General features: G+C 42.8%; 3 protein-coding genes across 4 annotated transcripts; 2 read left to right on the top strand and 1 right to left on the bottom strand.

Annotated features, from left to right (window-relative positions):
* The first annotated feature begins 1,839 nt into the window (after positions 1–1,839).
* On the top strand, positions 1,840–5,754 carry LOC140767793 (uncharacterized). The gene has a single exon (XM_073107835.1). It carries the CDS (start codon positions 2,041–2,043, stop codon positions 5,542–5,544), a length of 3,504 nt encoding a protein of 1,167 aa, XP_072963936.1. The 5' UTR covers positions 1,840–2,040; the 3' UTR covers positions 5,545–5,754.
* Positions 5,755–8,063: 2,309 nt separating this feature from the next.
* Positions 8,064–12,842, bottom strand: LOC140767375 (arginine decarboxylase-like). 2 transcript variants are annotated; one of them, XM_073107253.1, is made up of 3 exons: positions 12,572–12,842; positions 9,444–10,385; positions 8,064–9,117 (listed from the first exon to the last, which is right to left on the bottom strand). In XM_073107253.1, the coding sequence occupies exons 2-3, from the start codon at positions 10,372–10,374 to the stop codon at positions 8,177–8,179; spliced, it is 1,872 nt and encodes a 623-aa protein (XP_072963354.1). In that variant the 5' UTR covers positions 10,375–10,385; positions 12,572–12,842; the 3' UTR covers positions 8,064–8,176. The 2 variants fall into 2 exon arrangements, with proteins under 2 accessions (XP_072963354.1, XP_072963353.1); XM_073107252.1 differs by lacking the exon at positions 12,572–12,842 and adding an exon at positions 10,547–10,792.
* Positions 12,843–14,800: 1,958 nt separating this feature from the next.
* LOC140767368 (probable lysophospholipase BODYGUARD 3) lies at positions 14,801–17,604 on the top strand. The gene is made up of 4 exons (XM_073107243.1): positions 14,801–15,525; positions 15,609–15,943; positions 16,037–16,236; positions 17,000–17,604. The coding sequence occupies exons 1-4, from the start codon at positions 14,979–14,981 to the stop codon at positions 17,322–17,324; spliced, it is 1,407 nt and encodes a 468-aa protein (XP_072963344.1). The 5' UTR covers positions 14,801–14,978; the 3' UTR covers positions 17,325–17,604.
* Positions 17,605–19,704: the final 2,100 nt, after the last annotated feature.

Raw genomic sequence — 19,704 nt, 5'->3', positions numbered from 1 at the left:
ATTGTTATTCTAAAAAGAAATTCTCCAGTACTTTTGAATTGAACATAATTCATATCTCGGAGTAGATGATATTAATGAAAGCAGGAGCTTTTCCCCTCCCTCCCATGAAATTGTATAAAGACGTCCATCCCCACCAAATGCAGAGGGCGTGAATACGTGAACCTTCTTATCTTCGGAAATGTGAATAATCCCATCACATTTATTCGCTATAGAAATATTTTTCACGAGTCCAAGACGGAGATATAAATCTTACTAGAGACATTAGAATTCTATGATCAGCTAGTTAAGACCTAACGACGGAGTAACTTACTTTGTAATTTGGTGCAGTTTTTATATATATATAATTAATCTTTTTTTAGACTGCTAAACTATTACTTATTCTGACGTGGACCCTTTAAAACATCTAAACTGTCCCATCTCTTGGACAATCATTTAATATTTTTCTTAACATCTTTTAAGGGATTAAAAGATTTTCAAGCAGAGAAAATTAAGTTTTTTTTATTGTTATAAATAAAAGATCCGAATCATGCAAATTGCGACCACACCCAAATTTTAGGCTTAACCTAACGTACGGGTCAAGTCAAACAGGACAACATGTTTTGTGGGAACCGATGTGTTGGGAATGATTAAACTATCACGTAAATGTCACATAATAACGTAACGTATTTGGGCAAAGTTGACCAATAACGGGTAACCTAAAAATAAAGAAGAATTACATATATATATATATATATATTGAATTAATTCCAAGATCCAAGTGTTGGTTGATCTCATTTTCCCATGGATAAAAGAGGCAACGAGTGGCATGTGGAGTGAGGCAGTAAAGTAACCTACAGTGAATACCTGCCTACCCTTCAATTATTCGCGACAGTCGTTTCCAGAACAAGGCTGATGCTTAATATGTACACGTACATCGTTACGGACTTACTTTACGATTGGGAGCTCATTCATTGACATGGATCCAAATGGCAGCCATGCTTACCAAATGAACACCTACGTATATATATATATATATATTATTTTTGAAATTTTTACTTAATCACTATATAAAATTTTAATTTATTAATATAAAAATGATAGATGAAAGAAATATGAAATAAAACGATTTTCAATTAAGATAAATATCTCTATCAAACAGTTCCATGTGTATACATACGTTAGAACTTTTAATATATTAATAAAAGAGAAGAAAAGTCTTTGTATTTTAGTCCAACTTGCTGTATATTGTGAGTTTTCTTAAAACAACAAAGGCTACTTATAAACTTAGTTATATGAGCAGGTGACTTCGCGCATATGGATATATGTAATATAATCACTTTTTAAAATAACAGAGAATTGCTAACACAGTGATTATATATGTATATATATATTTTCTTTTTACTCTTAATAAACTAGAGGATGAAAATAAAATCGTGGAACCATCCAGTGGTATATATATCTAATACTATTCAAAATTGCATACAGTCAAATTGCTGCTGGCTCTGTCGTCTGATGTGGCATCCACGTAGATTAGAACTCAGGTACCTCTATAAATAAATTTGAAATTCACTTATTCGAATTAAGTTACTACTGAAACACCGCTTTTCCCTCACACTTCTATTCCAAGTAGTTGTTTGCAATAAGGGTGGAATATAGGTGGTGATATGCAAATGGCGCATAAAATTAATCGGGCCTGGGCCTGGGCCCGGGTACTGGTGTTATGAAAGCAGAACTTAAACGTTAACTCAACAATTACTGTCGTAACGTTCCTTTAATGCCCTAATAATTTATTTATTTCAAATAAAAAGTCCTCGAACCGAGAGAGGAGGGAAAGCAGTCCAAAAAAATTTCCCCTCTTTGCTGCTGCTGCTCTCTCTCTCTCTCTCTCTCTCTCTCTGACTCCTGAGCACACCTCCCTCTCTCCTCTGCCAAAACCCCACAGCCACTATAACCTCTCTCACTCTCTCACGATGAACAGCTAAAAAAGAAACTAAAACGGCTTTCTCCTCCTTCATTCTCCTCTCATCGAGAAAGCTAAAGAAGAAAACCACTACTACCACCATGCCTCCATCTCTCTCCTTCCTCCTCCTCCTCCTTCTCGTCCTCTTCCCTCTCCTCTATGCCGCGCCACCACCTCCCTCCCCTCCCCCTCCTCTCAATCGGACGCCGGAGACGGAGGCGGAGATCGCCGCCCTCACCGCCTTCCGCCTCGCCGTCCGCGATCCCCTCACCGCCCTCGCCAGTTGGAATGCGTCCTCTCCCTTCGCTCCTTGCGACTGGCGCGGGGTGGCCTGTTCGCCCTCCTCCACTCGCGTCGTCGAACTCCGCCTCCCTCGCCTCCGCCTCCTCGGCCCGATCTCCGATCGCATCGCCGACCTCCCTTTCCTCCAGAAACTTAGCCTCCGCTCCAATGCCTTCTCCGGCCTGATTCCCTCTTCCTTCTCCCGCCTCACTCGACTCCGTTCTCTCTTCCTCCAATACAACACGCTCTCCGGCCCGCTTCCTTCTTCCCTACTCTCCAACCTCACTAGCCTCCAGATCTTTAACGCCGCCGGGAATCTACTCACCGGAGCCCTACCGTCCTCTCTCCCTTCCAGCCTCCTCTACCTCGATCTCTCCTCCAATGCCTTCACGGGAACCATTGCTGCTAACTTCACCGCCTCCGCCTCTAACCTCCAGCTTCTCAACCTTTCCTTCAACCGGCTTCGCGGCACGGTGCCGTCGTCCTTTGGGCGATTCCAGAGTCTTCTTTATCTTTGGCTCGATTGGAACGTTCTCGAAGGGACGATCCCTGCCGCCTTGGCGAATTGCTCTTCTCTCCTCCACCTTAGTCTGCAAGGAAATGCCCTTCGAGGTATCCTCCCCGCTGCCATTACTGCGATCCCCAACCTCCAGGTCCTCCAACTGTCGCATAACCAGCTCTCCGGCGCCGTTCCGGCCGCCGTGTTCCGTGGGGGTGGCGAGGCGAACGCCTCGTCTCTAAGGATAGTTCAGCTCGCCTACAATGCCTTCTCCGAGATCGTCGCGCCAAAGGAGCTCGCCGGCGCCGGCGCCGGGCTCCAGGTTCTCGATCTAAAGGAGAACCAGGTCGGAGGAGAGTTCCCCGCGTGGATCGGGAAACTATCGGGGCTCACGGTGCTCGATCTTTCGTCGAATAACATCTCTGGCATCGTCTCGCCGGAGATTGGGCGGCTTGCCGCTCTTGTAGAGCTACGTCTCGGAGGCAACTCTTTAGAAGGCGCCATCCCGGCGGATATCGGGCACTGCGGCGCCCTCCAGGTTCTTGATCTCGAGGGGAATCAGCTTTCCGGCGAGATTCCTGCCGTTATTGGAGGACTTCGGGGTCTTCGGAGCGTCTACCTCGGCGGGAACCAGTTCTCCGGCGATATCCCGGCCGGTTTGGCGGACCTCTCGAGGATGGAGGCGCTTTCTCTCGGGAAGAACCGCCTCAGAGGAGTCATTCCCGATGATCTGATGCAATTAACCAACCTGACCTTCTTGGACCTCGCCAGCAACGAGCTCTCCGGCAGGATCCCGTTCGGAATCGGTAATCTTATCGGGTTGCAGGCCCTGAACCTCAGTAACAATGGCTTCTCCGGTGGGATTCCAGCGTCAATCGGAAGCCTGCTCAACCTGAGGTCCCTCGACGTGAGCGGCCAAAAAAACCTCTCTGGCGATCTCCCGGCCGAGCTCTTCGGGTTGCCTAACCTCCAAATCATCTCCCTTGCCGACAACTCCTTCTCCGGTCAAGTACCGGAGGGATTCAGCAGCCTCGGGAGCTTGCAGCTCCTCAATCTCACATCCAACTCCTTCTCCGGCCCCATTCCGGCGACCTACGGCTACCTCCAGTCTTTGCGAGTACTCTCCCTATCTTACAACCACATTTCGGACGAGATACCGGCGGAGTTAGCTAATTGCTCCAACCTCACAGTCCTCCAGCTCCGTTCCAACCAGCTTTCTGGCCATATCCCCGCGGATCTCTCTCGACTCACCAACCTTGAGGTACTAGACCTCGGCGAGAACAATCTCTCTGGCAGTATTCCTCCGGAAATCTCCAACTGCTCATCTCTTCTCGCGCTCAAATTGGACGGCAACAGCCTCTCAGGTGACATCCCAGAGTCGCTATCCAATCTATCTAAGATACAAATGCTCGATATCTCGGCGAACAACCTCTCTGGCGTCATACCCTCTTCTCTCGCTCGCATGTCTGGGATGGTATACTTCAACGTATCGAACAACGACCTCACCGGCGAGATCCCGGGAATGCTGAGCTCTCGCTTCAGCGACCCCTCGGCCTTCTCTGGGAACCCGGAGCTCTGCGGGCAGCCACTGGAGAACGAGTGCGGCAGCTCGCGGCGGCGAAGGCGGAGGAGGATACAACGGCTTGCTTTGCTGATCGGCGCGGCGAGCGCAGTGTTTGTTCTCGCCCTCCTCTGCTGCTGCTTCTGCGCCCTGAGCCTCCTGCGATGGCGGCGGAGGTTCCTCGAAACCCGCGCCCCAGTGAAGAAGCGACGGAGCCCGGGAAGAGGGAGTGGATCGAGCACCACGAGCGGCGGCGCTGAAAACGGCGGGGCGAAGCTTGTGATGTTCAACAGCCGGATCACCTACGCCGACACGGTGGAGGCGACGCGGCAGTTTGATGAGGAGCACGTGCTCAGCCGCGGCCGCCACGGGCTGGTCTTCAAGGCGTGCTACGTCGACGGAACCGTGCTCTCCATCCTCCGGCTCCCGTCGACGTCGGCAGACGGCGCAATCGTTATTGAAGAGGCGTCGTTTCGGAAGGAGGCAGAGTCACTTGGGAAGGTGAAGCACCGGAACCTCACGGTGCTCCGGGGATACTATGCGGGACCCCCACCAGATGTTCGACTGTTGGTCTACGACTACATGCCCAACGGCAACCTCGCCACCCTCCTCCAGGAGGCCTCCCACCAGGACGGGCACGTCCTCAACTGGCCAATGCGCCACCTCATCGCTCTCGGCGTCGCCCGCGGCCTCGCCTTCCTCCACTCCTCCGGCGTCGTCCACGGCGACGTCAAGCCGCAGAACATCCTTTTCGACGCCGACTTCGAACCCCACCTCTCCGACTTCGGATTAGAACCTATAGTGGTCACCGCCGGCGCGGCCGCGGCGGCTGCGGCGTCGACGTCGGGTGCGACGGCCCAGGTGGGCTCGCTGGGGTACGTAGCGCCTGACGCGGCGGAGGCGGGGCAGGCGACTAGGGAGGGCGACGTGTACAGCTTCGGGATCGTGCTTCTGGAGCTGCTCACCGGGAGGAGGCCAGGGATGTTCGCCGGCGAGGAGGAGGACATCGTGAAGTGGGTGAAGCGGCAACTGCAGAGGGGTCAGATATCGGAGTTATTAGAGCCCGGGCTACTCGAATTGGATCCGGAATCCTCAGAGTGGGAGGAGTTCTTGTTAGGGATCAAGGTCGGGCTCCTCTGCACCGCGCCGGACCCGGCCGACCGCCCGGCCATGGCGGACGTCGTGTTCATGCTCGAGGGCTGCCGAGTGGGACCCGACATCCCTTCCTCCGCCGACCCCACATCCCAGCCCTCGCCTGCTTGAGTTCCCCGATTTCCGAGGCCCCACCTTAATTATCCCTCTCTCTCTTCCTTTTCTTTTCCTGACTATTATTTTCTGCATTTAGGTAAAGATTTTTCTTGTTATTTTCTTGAATTCAAATCCCTTTCCCTGTTCATTACAGGAAGTTTGTATTGAACTCCTACTTTGGCTAACTCTCTCTCTGCGAATTTGGAGTTTCATCACTACATATTATATTTTTTGTCACCGGTAGCATCTCACAACCTAAAAGTGACAAAATCGAACCTCATCACACTATCACTAGTTTTGTCCATGGAAACATTGAAGTTATTAAACTAAACTGAAATTATTATAACCCGCCACTCAATGATATCGTGTCAGTGTAAACCCTTTATAAATGCCATCCATAATGAGAGAGGAGTCTCTCCGACTATTTCCCTTCAATAAAGTCCATACCCCGTGGTCAAATTAGACTGGTCCGGGCCCCGCCAAGCAGCCGCTCCCGCCAAAAGGAGGCCGGGCCCCACGTGGGCGGAGTTGGAGGAATGCTGTCTGCGAAAGTAGCCGTTGTGGAGGGGGAGGAGGGGCCGACGGGAGGGAAAAGCCTCTCGATTGCTGCGCTGCTCCTCCCGGGCCGTTGTCTATTTTTAACTCGAGGCTGGTGGGTTTGTCAGAAACTTTTTTACTCTTGTTTTTTAGCATCCGGTGGTCCTCCTCCTCCTCCTCCTCCACACTGTTTCCGATGCAGACCGGGTGGGGTGGGGCCCCTTTGTGCCAAATGGTTTCTGATTCCATCTCAACGGCTTCTGATGCACCTCTCCCTGGCCAAAAAAAGACGATCAAGTAGTATGGTTGCGGGTCCTACGTTCCGGATTACAAGTGCTGCGGCGTGGGCTCCATCTCTACTTCACTATATCTTTGCTTAGCAATCGGATAGGTTTTCTTATTATATCATCCCATTCGACTACCTCCCTACGGTCTCCTTCATTTATTATTTCTTTTGTTATTTTCTTCTGTCTTTTGGGCATTCCAAGTTGGTTCCCCCCAGATCCCGGAACAGGAGGCCTACTGCCATTGGGCTCCCTTTGTTGTTTCTTGGATCATTTTATATGTCTAGGGAAATTGCACTTCTTATCTCTTTATGATTTAACTTAAAAAATTATTTTATATTTAACTTAAGTATTTAACTCTTCTATAGTCTTGATTAAAATATAATAATTATCTTTTAAATTGTATTTGATTAAATTAGAGACCGAATTTATAGATCCGAATAAGAGACAAAATTATAAAGAATTGATCAACTTTATAAATAAATGTATATTCTTAAAATATATATCTTTAGGAAAGCTTACTTAATTATCTGTATATTTGTCTTTAATGAGAATATTCGAATACGATTAAATATGATAATAAAATATAATGATTATATTTTAGTTAAGATCATATAAGATTAATTGCTTAATTTAAAAGTTTTTATAATTTTTTTTATAGAATTGAGCCAAATTAGACTAATTAACCTTATCTATCTATTGGCAGCGAGTTTGGTGGACTGGGTTTAAGTGAGGTGAAGAATAAAACAGCCCCAAGCGACAAAAGTCCATGCAGGTGACCGTTTGAACGATGCCTTTTGGGTTTCCTTTTCGGCTTTTGTGAACAGAGTGGCAGAATGGTAATACTCAAGTGGGGGGGTGGATTATATGATGCCAATCCAGTGTGTGATGGTATTATTGGATTAGCCATAAGCCCATAAGGTTCTGTGTAACGACCCTACAAAAGCTTTGACACAGTTCGGCCAGCTCACTGCTTTTACTCCTCTGCTCTTCTTCTCTTCTCCTCTTGGACAAGAAACAAATTTACCCACAAGAGTGCAGGCATTGGTGCCATGTTGAAATAGTAGTCAGGAATAGTTGAAATAATTTTGTTTACTTTAGGGTAAGTTTTGTTTAACGATCGATCATAAAGCGCAATCATTTGAGAAAAGTTTAAATACTTTTATGGACAGTAACTCTAAAGTGAAGGGAGATAAAAGAGCTGTTTTCGCCTTTCTCATATTGATATGAGTATTCCTGGATCTCAAGGCAAATTCAATAATTAGATAGTTGTTAATTGCTCCCACTAAGATTCAAGAATTGACTCACGTTTACACAACAGTGGCGACCCAGATTTTATTCATTGCTCATCTCTCGAAGAGGTATACAACAGCCCAACTCAGCAAAGCCCAGTATCATAAATCCTAATTCTTTTTTCTTATTTTTCTGAAATATAATCTCTTATTTCAGAATAATAACTAATCATCATAATAACCCTATTCTAAAATACAAACAATATTTATCAAAATTACATTTTATATCACACACTAGCTCAATTACCAATTTACTCAAATCAAAAGATATTTATCATAATTTCATAAAAAAATAAAATACTCATTTCTTTTCTTTTTTCTTTTAAAATTATCATATTTATTATACTATTATTTTAAAATATAATTGTACATAGGATTACTTATTCCTAAAATAAGTTTCTCTTTTTGACGGTAGCAAATATGACGGAATGAGAGAGATATATTTATTATTGTATTAATGTAGTGGATCTCAGACTGACACAAACACCTCCACTTTATTCTTGTTCTTCTATATGGAATCTCCCTCGTTTTTGTTTATTCTATGCTAACGGTACCCTCTTGGTGAGCCACAAGGTAAGGCATGGTGTGGAAAACCCTCGTCACCAGTTCCCTCTCCTTGTCGTTCCAATGCTTGTAGTACTCGGCTTGCTTCCCTATCGATTGGAACATTGCCTTTGGATCGTAAAGCATCGCCGTAAGCTGGTCTTCAGAGGAAGGCCCAGGAACTGGCATCGTCAACTTGAACCCCCCTTCAATCCCTTTGCTCACTACGTGCACCAAACTGGGTCCCCCAAATAGGTTGTGCTTGCTTCCTAGTGCTTCTTGGTAAGCTCCTGCGAGAAACGTCCCTAGGTAGTACCCTTCTCCTCCTTCGAGCTTGTGGACTGGTAGGCTGCTCCTCCCACCTATGAACTTGTCCACTTTGCCGTCGCTGTCACAGGTGAGGTCGAGAAGGACGGCATTCACCGACGGCCGCTGATCGAGGCGGTGTATGGGCATGATCGGAAATAGCTGCTTGATCCCCCAGAAGTCCGGGGTCAGAGAGAACACGGAGAAGTTCATGTGGTAGAACCAGATTGTGTCGCTCCCGGCGTCTAACATCTTGTACACGCGGTCGCAGAGCTTGCCAACCTCGATGCAGTGCTTCTTGAGCTGGTCTGCATGTTGGAGGGAGCTTTTGTCGTTCTCCTCGATGGCAGACTTCATGTTGATGAAGTGCATTGAGGGGGCATGGATGAGGTTGCCGATCTTGGTCATGGTTTCGTGGACATCATCACCGGGCTCCTCCACGGCTGACAGGGTATCTACGACAAGGATTGAGTGATGAGATACAAGTGCCCTGCCGCTCTCGCTGCAGAGGATTGGGTGGCTGACGCCATTGCGGTCGCATACCAGCATTGCCGCCTGAACCACCGCAGACGAGTACTGCTCGAGACCATAGGATACTGACATGTCAGACGATCCTGACCGGGTGCCTGTTGAAGATGCAAAAGATTAAGAACACCATTGAGTTATCTCATGTTTTCTAGATAGTGATTTATGTTCTAGTCAGTCCATTTTCTTTATATGTTTGCCATAGATATCTTACTTCTCATTTAGTTGCTACTATTGGTTTTTCATTATCTAGTAGTTGTTGTAATGTCTAGTTTAGTGAATAAGATATAAAAAGATTAACATCAGATATTCATCTTATGTACGCAGGTTCAGAAGAAACTTGGGAATCCAAAGCAATATTCGTTTTCTATTTAGTGCATACTTTACTTAAGTAGATCACATAGAAAATGATAGGAATGAACAATACCATCATAGTCAATCCCCATGCCACCGCCAACGTCAAGCACCTGCATATTTGCACTGCGGCGCTTAGCAAGATTGCAGTAGATGCCAGCAGCCTCATGGACAGCATTGTACACAATATCCGTGGAGGGAATCTGCGATCCTATGTGGAAGTGGAGGAGCTGAAGGCAGTCGAGCATCCCACATTGATCAAGTCGATTGGCCACCTTGTAGATTTGTTCTGCCGTGAGGCCAAACTTTCCATGCTTCCCGGCTGTGGACCCAAAGTGACCAGTGTTCTTGGTGAGCAGCTTTGCACGGACACCGATGACCGGCTTGACCTGGAACTCCAGCATGGCAGATATTATTATGTCGAGCTCCTCTTCTTGCTCAAGGACGATGTAAGTGTTCACTCCAATGGAGCGGGCAAAGAGGGCGAGGGAGATGTAGTCCTTGTCTTTGTAGCCATTGCAAACAAGGAAGGCTTTGTTACTTTTGTTTTTGCTTCCATTGATGAGGCACGTCATGGCGAGAAGGAGCTCAGGCTTGGAACCAGCCTCAAGGCCATAGTTAAAGTCCTTGCCAAAATTAAGGATCTCCTCCACTACAGCACGGTGCTGGTTGCATTTTACAGGGTATACTCCCTGATAGTAGGATTTGTAGCCTGTATTCGTAATGGCAGCATTGAACTCCTTTTGAAGGGATTGGAGCCGGTCATGGAGGATGTCAGGGAAGCGGAGGATGAGAGGAAATTGGAGGTTTGAGGTAGTAGCTTCCTTGACAGCTTCCAAGAGGTCAATCTCCTGCTCCTTGGTTGAGGTTCTGCCGTGAGGTTGAACTGAGATGTTGCCTCTCCCATTGATGGTGAAGTATGGCTTCCCCCAACCATCAAGGTTGTAGATGTAGGCCGAGTTGTCTGTAGTATATGAAATGACGGCACTGGGGACTCCAGCCATCTCTTCTTTCCCTAGTAGATAATTAGATATCAACAACAACAACAGCAACAACAACAACAAAAGAGCCAGTTAAAATCCTAGACGGGGAAAAAGAAAAGAAAAGAATTTAAGAAGTCAAAACAATTTCAGAGCTCCAGTAAGAAGAAGTGCATAAACTCGGAAGTGCTCACACCAGAGATTAGATGTCTATGTTAGAGATGGAGATTGAAGATGGATGTTATGGAGGCTGTTAGGAGGTTGGAGCTAAGACAAAGGCCTTTATATAAGGGCGCTTAGAGGAAAAAGCCTGGCAAGATATTCCTACCTCTCTCTCTCCAAAGTCTCCAATGGGAGAAGATGGCCTGAAGAGCCAATTGCAGGATTTCCTGCACTTGGTAGCACTTGATTGGCTGCAAATCATCTAGTAGCTAAAGTCAAAGACGTGATAATATTTTACTGATATGGCAGTGAGTCACAGGCTGCCAAGTATCCATACAGCAGAATTTTCAGTGTGAACGCTTAGTACTAGTAAATGAAAAATACTCACAAGATGGTCCTTTTCTTTTTTTACTTAGAACGTGAACATCTAATAGTAGATCATCAAGTCATTATTTAGTAGATAAGTATATGCATATTGGTACACAGATAATTCTCAGAAGATGGACAAAGTCAATGACTTCACTAGTACGCCATGTGTTTGAGCTAATTCTATACATTTTATTTTAAATGCTTTCATATACTATGATGAATCATAATGTGGTTGGTACATGATAATACTCAGAAGATGGATAGAGTCAATGACTTCACTAGCATGACCTATTATTTTCCAGTTCGAATGTGAACATCTAATATTAGATCAAAAAGTCATTATTTAGTAGATATGTATATGCATATTGGTATACAGATAATTCTCAGAAGATGGATAAAGGCAAGGACTTCACTAGTATGCCATGTGTTTAAGCTTAAATCTATACTTTTTATTTTAAATGCTTTCATATACTATGATGTTAAAATAATGAGGGGAGTGTATCAAACAAAGACCAAAAAGTAGACTAACACAAACCAAACAGCATAACTAACTCAACAATATCAAAGAAATGATAAATAAAAAAAGTGTATGATTTTGCAAGTGTGATTTGTTAGTAGCAGTGTGCATAATTTAGGGAAATTTATCCTAGATCCAATTAATTAAGCATTGTAAATCCTAAACCTAAATAACAGCAAAGGAAATATATGCAAACTGTAAATTATTTTTCAGTAGAAAACCACTTCTGTCCATCAATCCTATCATTACCCAGAGAAGTTATAAATGAATTTATGTTTGGATTCTCATTGTACTGGCCCTCGTTCTCTAGTGATATCATTTGTGAAAACCACAAGTCTCAGAATGCTGTCATTACAAATGAGAATATGAAATGGAGACTAAAATATTTGACTGTCTTTTAAGTTTTAAGTTGCAGAGGAAGAACACAACTCATGATTTCTTCAATTCAGAACTCTGAATTTTGTATTACCCTATTTGTATATCACAGAGCTTTGTCCGTTGAGTGTTGTCTCTGTGAAATAAATAAGACAGAACTGAGATTTTGCTATTTCAAAAGGATTTTTTAAAAAAAGGAAAAGTAGATCATCCCAAAGTCAAAAACTAGTATAGTTTTTTTTTTCTGTTTGAATCCAGCCTTAAACCTAGAAATAATTGCACAAGGAAATCATAATAGATCTTTTTCTCAATCTCAAAGCAAGCATGGTCCAACAATGAGCAGGGTACTTTCTAGTATTCTAAGCACCAAATTCGGGAAAACTGGGGTGGTGTTACGATTTGAAAAGATGATGCAATTCTTTACATCCTGATTATATCCAGCTCCTCGAGGTAGTGGATATAATCCTGAACTCCTGATACTAAGCATTTATATCGCACTAGATTCATTTGGCTATAGTTTAGATCCATATTCTGATATAATGAGCCCAAGCAACTAAGCCAAATCCCAAATTTTTTATTAAAATAAAAAAAAATCCAAAAGATGGGTATCAAAATCCAATCGACACCGAAAAGGATACGCACAACCTCATCTTGCACACCCGTAACCAATTTCTCCATCCAATTAACAGATATGCACCCAAAAATGCAATCAATGATTCAGTTCAACTATCTACAGTATGACATAAATCATATTTGATCCCAAAACTACCACAAGATAAAAGAGGCGATTTAGATTACCTAATAGTTGCGCCAGTGAAAAGTCCGTAGATGCATAGAACTCCGGCCATTACCGCCACGATCAATTCCATAGAGAACGGATCAGATTTAATGGATTGGAGGAGGAGGAGGAGGATATGGTAAACGGCGGAGCCACCTAGGAAGACGAAGACGGGAGAGGTCCCGCCACCGCCTAAGTTAGACATCGTATTAGTGGGGGGAAGGCCGGAAGGGTGGAACGGCGGTAACCCGAACGGTGGAGAGCAAGGAAACGCAAGCGGCAAGTCTCGCCCTCCGATAACACGTGCGTTGCACGTGGAAGAGGAATGCTAAGGGACTGAAGGAGCCACTGAGCCAGGGGCCCAGAGATCATTTGCAAGCATAGTACGTGGCGGTGATACATTGGTTTGAATCCACTGGGCTGTAGAGCGGCAGTTTAGACGATTTAATGGTGGGCCCAAATTTGAAGTACAACAACACAATAATGGCCCATTAGGTAGCCCTTATACAGTTATACTTGCCTAAAATTTAGTAGCAATTTAATAAATGTATCATATACATTTTACCCCTTCTATTTGGCATAAAATCACTTCACCTCCCTCTACTTCACTTTGTATTATTTAACCACACTCTATTTATGACTAATATTAAACTAATGATGCTATTAACAAACTACTTAAAATTACTAAAATATTCCTATTATGTTTGTCAGAAAATAATCTATTAAGAGAGAAGGATTTTGTTTAAACAATATTTTTTTCTCTTCTTCTTTTACACTTGATTAGAGATAGATTTCAGCTCATTTATTAGTTTATATGTGATGATAGAGGAGTATTTTAGTTTATAAAATTAAGAAATAGTGAAAATACAGTTGATTAAAGTTTTTTTTAAGTCTTAGATATTAGTATCAGAAGCAAAAGAGAGCTATTCCTCAAATTATGTAAAATTAATATTATTTTTTTTACAGGGACCCATTCTTTATATAAAATTAGATAAGATAATACGAAGGTAATCCTCCCAATATATTAAATAACCGGGCCAACTTTTAAAAGTAGTCTAATAATAAATTTAAACTATGTACATATAGCGCTATAAAACATTAGCCCCTTAATCTTTATGATAGGCTGATAGAGCATTGACTAATCATTTTTGGGTGAAATAGATTCGCATTAAACCCTTCCTTTTTGAAAAGTTGACTTTCTTTTCAACATTTGTACTTCTAAGATCTGCCCAAAATCCGAATCTACATATCACCGAGGCCAACACAACATTTGATCTCTGCCAGACAACTAGGTAGCCACATGGAGCACCAACATGAAGCCCTAATTAATAAGTATTAAAATATAAAATATAATTTATTAATTATTATATTTTATCTTCTAATATTCTCTAACAATAAGCCTTGTGATGGCTTTTTAAGTTTATTTGTGCATACTTCTGTTGTCCAAATTTAATGCGATCCTCTCCGGTCTGAGATCCATCATGAGTCATGAGGGCCTTGCCATTAAGGTCGGTGTGTATTTGTGCGGGTCCACAGCTAGTATTAGATGAGGTGCAATAAGAGACGGTGCTCCAAAATGCGTTGGGTTCTGCCCACAGGATCCATTTGCTCTCAATTTTATTATAAATCTCTTTATTTGATTAGAGATTAAGTTTCGAACTCAATTAGTTAATCTTATTTTTTAAAATTAATTTAATTACTAAATGAGTTTAGAAGTTTTCAATTCACTAGGAGTTTCTATACTCAAAACAAACAAGACTAGAATACCACACCACTCTAATTTCATCTGCCTAGCTGTATATATATCCATAACTTATTCCTTATTGCTTGTATCTTATGTGATGATATTAGATTTACACCAACGCAATATTATTTTTCTAAAATCTGAAATTAAATAGAGGAAAGTCGACCGTAAAATTACAGTAGAGTAATGCTCGATTGCTTTGGGTCGATCCTGCTGGCGATTAGTATTTGTTATCCGCTACTATCGATGTAACCTATACACCTAGAATTAGTAGTGACGAAGTTATATTTACACCTCGCTGCTGCCAGTTTTATTACCTGAGCCACGTGAAGCGCATGTGTCTCGAGCACTTGCAAAGACAACGTTAGCATGTACCTTATACTACACAAGTTTGGCTCCAAGACTTTACTTAGAAAGTGTTAGCCGGGGAGGAGTTCAACTACCACCTACCCCTTTCCCTTCTCCAGCAAGAGATTTTAATGATCCCATCATTTCATTTATCTCTCCCTCCCTCTCCCCCACAAGATAACCACATCCTACCATTCCTTCTTGATCTCGCTCGTATGCATGGTGTGCTACTCCAAGCTCCCACTACTTAGTAGTAGTAGTAGTAGTAGTAGTAATAATAATAGTGAAGCACGTAGTAACATCTCCATTTCAGAGCCCACAAGTGGTTTGTTGCAATGGGAAGGGGAGGAGTAGAGAGAGCGAGATCGGCATTGTCAATGGTGGGTCGGCTGGCGAACGAGGTGGTGAGCGTTCTCGTGTTCTTGCTTTTGGACGTTCTTGATGTGTTGTTGTGCTTCGTGTACAAGCTTGCCGACTACGCGATGGAAGCGGAGTGGAAGCCCTGCTACTGCTCGTCTTCGGCGAAGGAAATAGTTACCAACGCCGGCAAGATCTTGGTGTCGGAGAGCGGCGGCTCGAAGGTGGTGTCTCTCTCGTCTACGAAACTCCAGCTGGAGGACATCTCCGACACGCTATACTCTCGCCCTTCCCTCGTCTCCGAGTTCTCTCGCTCCACCATTAACGAGCTCCGAAGAGTTAAGATATCTCGCGCTTCGCCTGCCACCACTACTACTACGTATACCATCAACTCCACCATCATCCAAATGTTACAAGGCAAGATAGGCGGACACAAGTCGCCGCGTTGGTCCGACTGCGACTGCACCAATTGCAACCCCTCGACTTCCCAAAACACCCTCTTCGTCCGCGTCGAACAACCAAATGGTATGTTTTCTTTTTAGTGTGTGCGTGTGTGAATTTGTTTATCTCGACTGAATAAAGTTATCAACGTATACATACGTGTTAAGATGGCGAAGCGGCGGAGGAAGACGTGCTATTTATCCACGGGTTCATCTCGTCGTCGGCGTTCTGGACGGAGACGGTGTTCCCCAACTTCAGCAAAAGCGCCAAACAAAAGTATAGAATGTTCGCGGTGGATCTGCTCGGATTTGGGCGAAGCCCGAAGCCCGCCGACTCGCTTTACACGCTACGAGAGCATGTAGAAATGATCGAGCACTCGGTTTTGAAGCCATACAAGGTTAGATCCTTGCATATAGTGGCGCATTCACTTGGTTCCGTTCTTGCCCTAGCTCTCGCCGTTAAATATCCGAACGCTGTCAAGTCCCTCACCCTTCTCGCCCCGGTATATATATACACACACACAGGAGTTTGTAGTTTGTCGTAGTTGTTATTTTGCCTACGAGATGTTTGATGAAATGTTTCTATGGGATTGCAGCCGTACTTTCCAGTGCCAAAAGGGGAGCAAGGGACGCAGTACGTGCTGAGAAGGGTGGCGCCGAGGAGGGTGTGGCCGATGATAGCGTTTGGGGCTTCGGTAGGGTGTTGGTATGAGCACATTGGGAGGACGGTGAGCTTGGTGTTGTGCAAGAACCATCGCTTGTGGGAGATTACATTCAAGTTGATCACCTTCAACAGGTTTGGCACTTAAATTACTACTGCAGTGAGTTATGCTCTTGCCTTCAAGTTGGTACTTCCTCGCTTTGGTATTCCTCTCGTCCTTGGGTTAGAACTTAGAATTCAACTAGATCTTTTTCCATTAATCTCTACCCAAATCCCTGTAGACAACTAGCAGAGACTGTGGACGTATCTTAACTTCTACCTTCAATAAATTTATGGTTTGAATCGTATAAAATTGAGACAATATTCGTTCCATAGGTGGGATTTGAATTATAAAATACAACAAAAAGAAAAACTCTTTTTTTTCCCCCCCCTAATAACTAGGTCCTCTAGCACGATATACGTGTCAGGCCCAGATGATTAAATACTGGGTAGAGGTAGAAAAATAAGTTTAATTTCGGCTGGAGCCAAGAATTAGTATAGCCGAAGTAGACACCCACCGACGACCCAATGACCCAATGATCAAAGATTCAAAGTGTTTGTTGTTTTGTCTCCGACTTCATGAACTCAATCAAAGTACTGTATTGCCAGTAAAACACTGCCAGCGAAGTGTGAATCACCGAGGGTTCTTCAACCAAACATCAAGTTGTTCACCAATCCACTGTACCATAGTCAACTAGTCTTCCCACCATGGTCCACCCTAATAAATTAATACGGCTGGTGTGATTCCAACTTACGACATCTATTCTGATACTATGCCGACTCATTATTTACTCTAAAAGTTTAAGATGTTAGAAAAACTATCTTTATCTAATTTACTGTTTAACTTTGCTAATGGCAGGATTAGGACATACTTAATGGATGGCTTCTTCTGCCACACACACAATGCAGCGTGGCATACTCTTCACAACATCATCTGCGGCAGTGCTGGTAAAATAGATTGCTATCTTGATGTGGTAAGGGATCAGCTTAGGTGCGAGGTTACAGTGTACCATGGGAGGAATGATGAGCTATTACCCATCCATTGTAGCTATGCTCTCAAGTCTAAGATACCACGAGCCAAGGTGAAGATTATTGACCACAAGGATCACATCACCATTGTTGTCGGAAGGCAGAAGGCATTTGCTAGAGAGCTTGAGGAGATTTGGAAGAGTACAAAGCATTGATGCTGTACTTAATGCACATAAAAGAAAGAAAGAGAGAGAGAGAGAGAGAGGAAAAAGAAGAAGATGAACTTAAAAATGTCAAGGACATTATTACAATCAACATCTAAGTTGGTGTCTGGGTGTAATAGAGAAAGAAAACAAAAATGAAGCTCAGGGAAAATGTGAAGGTTTGGGAATTTTTATTCTATATTCTCTTTATTCTTCTTGCTATCAAATTCCAAAATTTGGACATATGTAAGGCCTTATAAATTCTAGACACTGAATGTATAAGGGTTTTCAATATTTCAATAATTCTTTTCTGAATTTCACTTTGCAGAACTATCTTAATACTTCTCAGGGGATAAGAAATTCGCACATATATATAACAATAATAATATGATAATGTGTGACAACTAATACAGCTGAATTCAATTAGTATCATAAAGTAAAATAAACTCAAACTGTTGGTCAAAACATTGTTAATTGAAAGCGATATGAGTGTGTATACCAATCCAAGCTTGTGTCAGCACGCATTAAAATCTTCAGCATGCTAACGTGCTGCTCTACATCTATGTCAGAAATAATCACAGCGGTGCTATAAATAGAAGAACAACGCATCTTACGACTCCATGGACCTCTTGCTATGAAAACAACAATTAAGTTTATTAACTCCCATTTTGTATTCCAGCCCACTGATGTTCTAGCAAAGTAATAATAACAAATAAGCAACTTGATTTGGTCCGAATGTGTCGTTGGATGTACCCTAATATATTAATCCTATACAATTGATAACTTAGATTGCATCAGCTTAAATTATATAATCTCTCGTGTTTACTTTTCAGGTGTAATAGGAACCTTCTGATACCAATCACCGATACAATGGCACACATCTTATAATCTTTAGTAATATATTATCCAAAGTGTTTTATAAGTTTAAGGTTCCTTCCAAAAGCCTAGATTTCAGTATAAGTATGCAGTGGTACGTGTTTGGTTAGCTACATAGGGGAAAGAGGAAAGAGTTAACCTTTGTAGGTGAGCAGGTGCTAGAATTTTATCAAGTGATCCTTACAAAGTTCGTACCAAAGATCAACAACTTAAACATAAGAGTCAATTTTTTAAAGGTTAATTTAGGATATATTATATATTGCTTTGTTGGATTGTTAGCTTTTAGATCAATCTAGGGCATTAGTAGTAACTTCAAGAGCCTAAACCCTCCTCCAATCTCAAGTTAAGACTTCTAAGAGCTTATATGGAGTAGTTTAAACGGATTAGTTACGTACAAGAAAGAGACAAAAGCTTAGTCTTTTGGCAACTCCACTACTCTTTCGCCAACTTCACCAAATCTTGTAGAAGTGGCAGCCAACACTTTCTTGCATCTATTTCTTGTATTTTTCAAACATATATATATATATATATATATATTAAATAGTAAGTTCAAAACATTTATTAACATGAATATTTTTTCCCAGCTACATAGGTGTCATGTTGGATATTTACCCCTGGCGAGTGAGAATTATATTTATATATACTTTGAACTCGTTATTAAAATAATACTGAATAATAATCGTCAGTTGTCAGACTGTTTAACCAATCGAACAAGCAATAACAGCTTGAGGGAGTTTTGTACTTGGAACTATAGATGATATAAATTCTGGAAGGCGATAGTGTTATGGATCACATCTTAGCTACGAGCCTGGGAGCAGAGTTAATGGAGGCGGAGGTTATAATTTTCTTAAGAACTTAAATGGGCCTCAATGGAATCGTAGGGAAAAGAATAATGGGTTTGGAAGATTAGGATCTTCCATTTTTGGGCCTGTCTCAAGGGCCCAATTCTCTCGAGATAGTTTTTAATATTTTATAGGGATTGGGGTGTGGGTGGTGGAAAAGAATGAGATTTTTTTTCTTAGGTATATCGTATGTATTGATATTGTTCTGTATTTATAAATCCACATTATAAGCTTCTAATGTAGGGGTACAAGACAGCTGAGTTTGAGCGAGTCGATTTTTAACCTCCGATTCAGAATAAATTTAAAATTAAATTTTGATTAAGTTGAGTCAAACTCGAGCTAAATTTTAACCTTAAATGAGCTCCGGTGATAGAAGAGCTAGGTTTCGAGAGATCACAACCTCAGATCCTCACATGATCAAAGAAAGTGGCTTGACATCAACACCTTTCGTAATGGTAACATGAAATTTTGCTCTTCAATTATTTTGACAGCCCTATTTATAACCTAGTGTATTATATCATTTATAATTATTCATAATGATAATATGATATTTTGCATATTACGAGTTTTAAGTTGCAGTATATTTTGTTTGAATTACACCAGTAATTGGATGAGCCAAGGCCCAAGAGGCTTTAGCCCTAAAAGCCCATTAGTCTTTTTCCTAGAACGCCATT

Source organism: Typha angustifolia, chromosome 9 (assembly GCF_048772165.1).
Source record: "Typha angustifolia cultivar Huaian chromosome 9, ASM4877216v1, whole genome shotgun sequence".
Taxonomy (NCBI): Eukaryota; Viridiplantae; Streptophyta; class Magnoliopsida; order Poales; family Typhaceae; genus Typha; species Typha angustifolia.
This window is presented reverse-complemented; position numbering and strand designations above follow the sequence as displayed.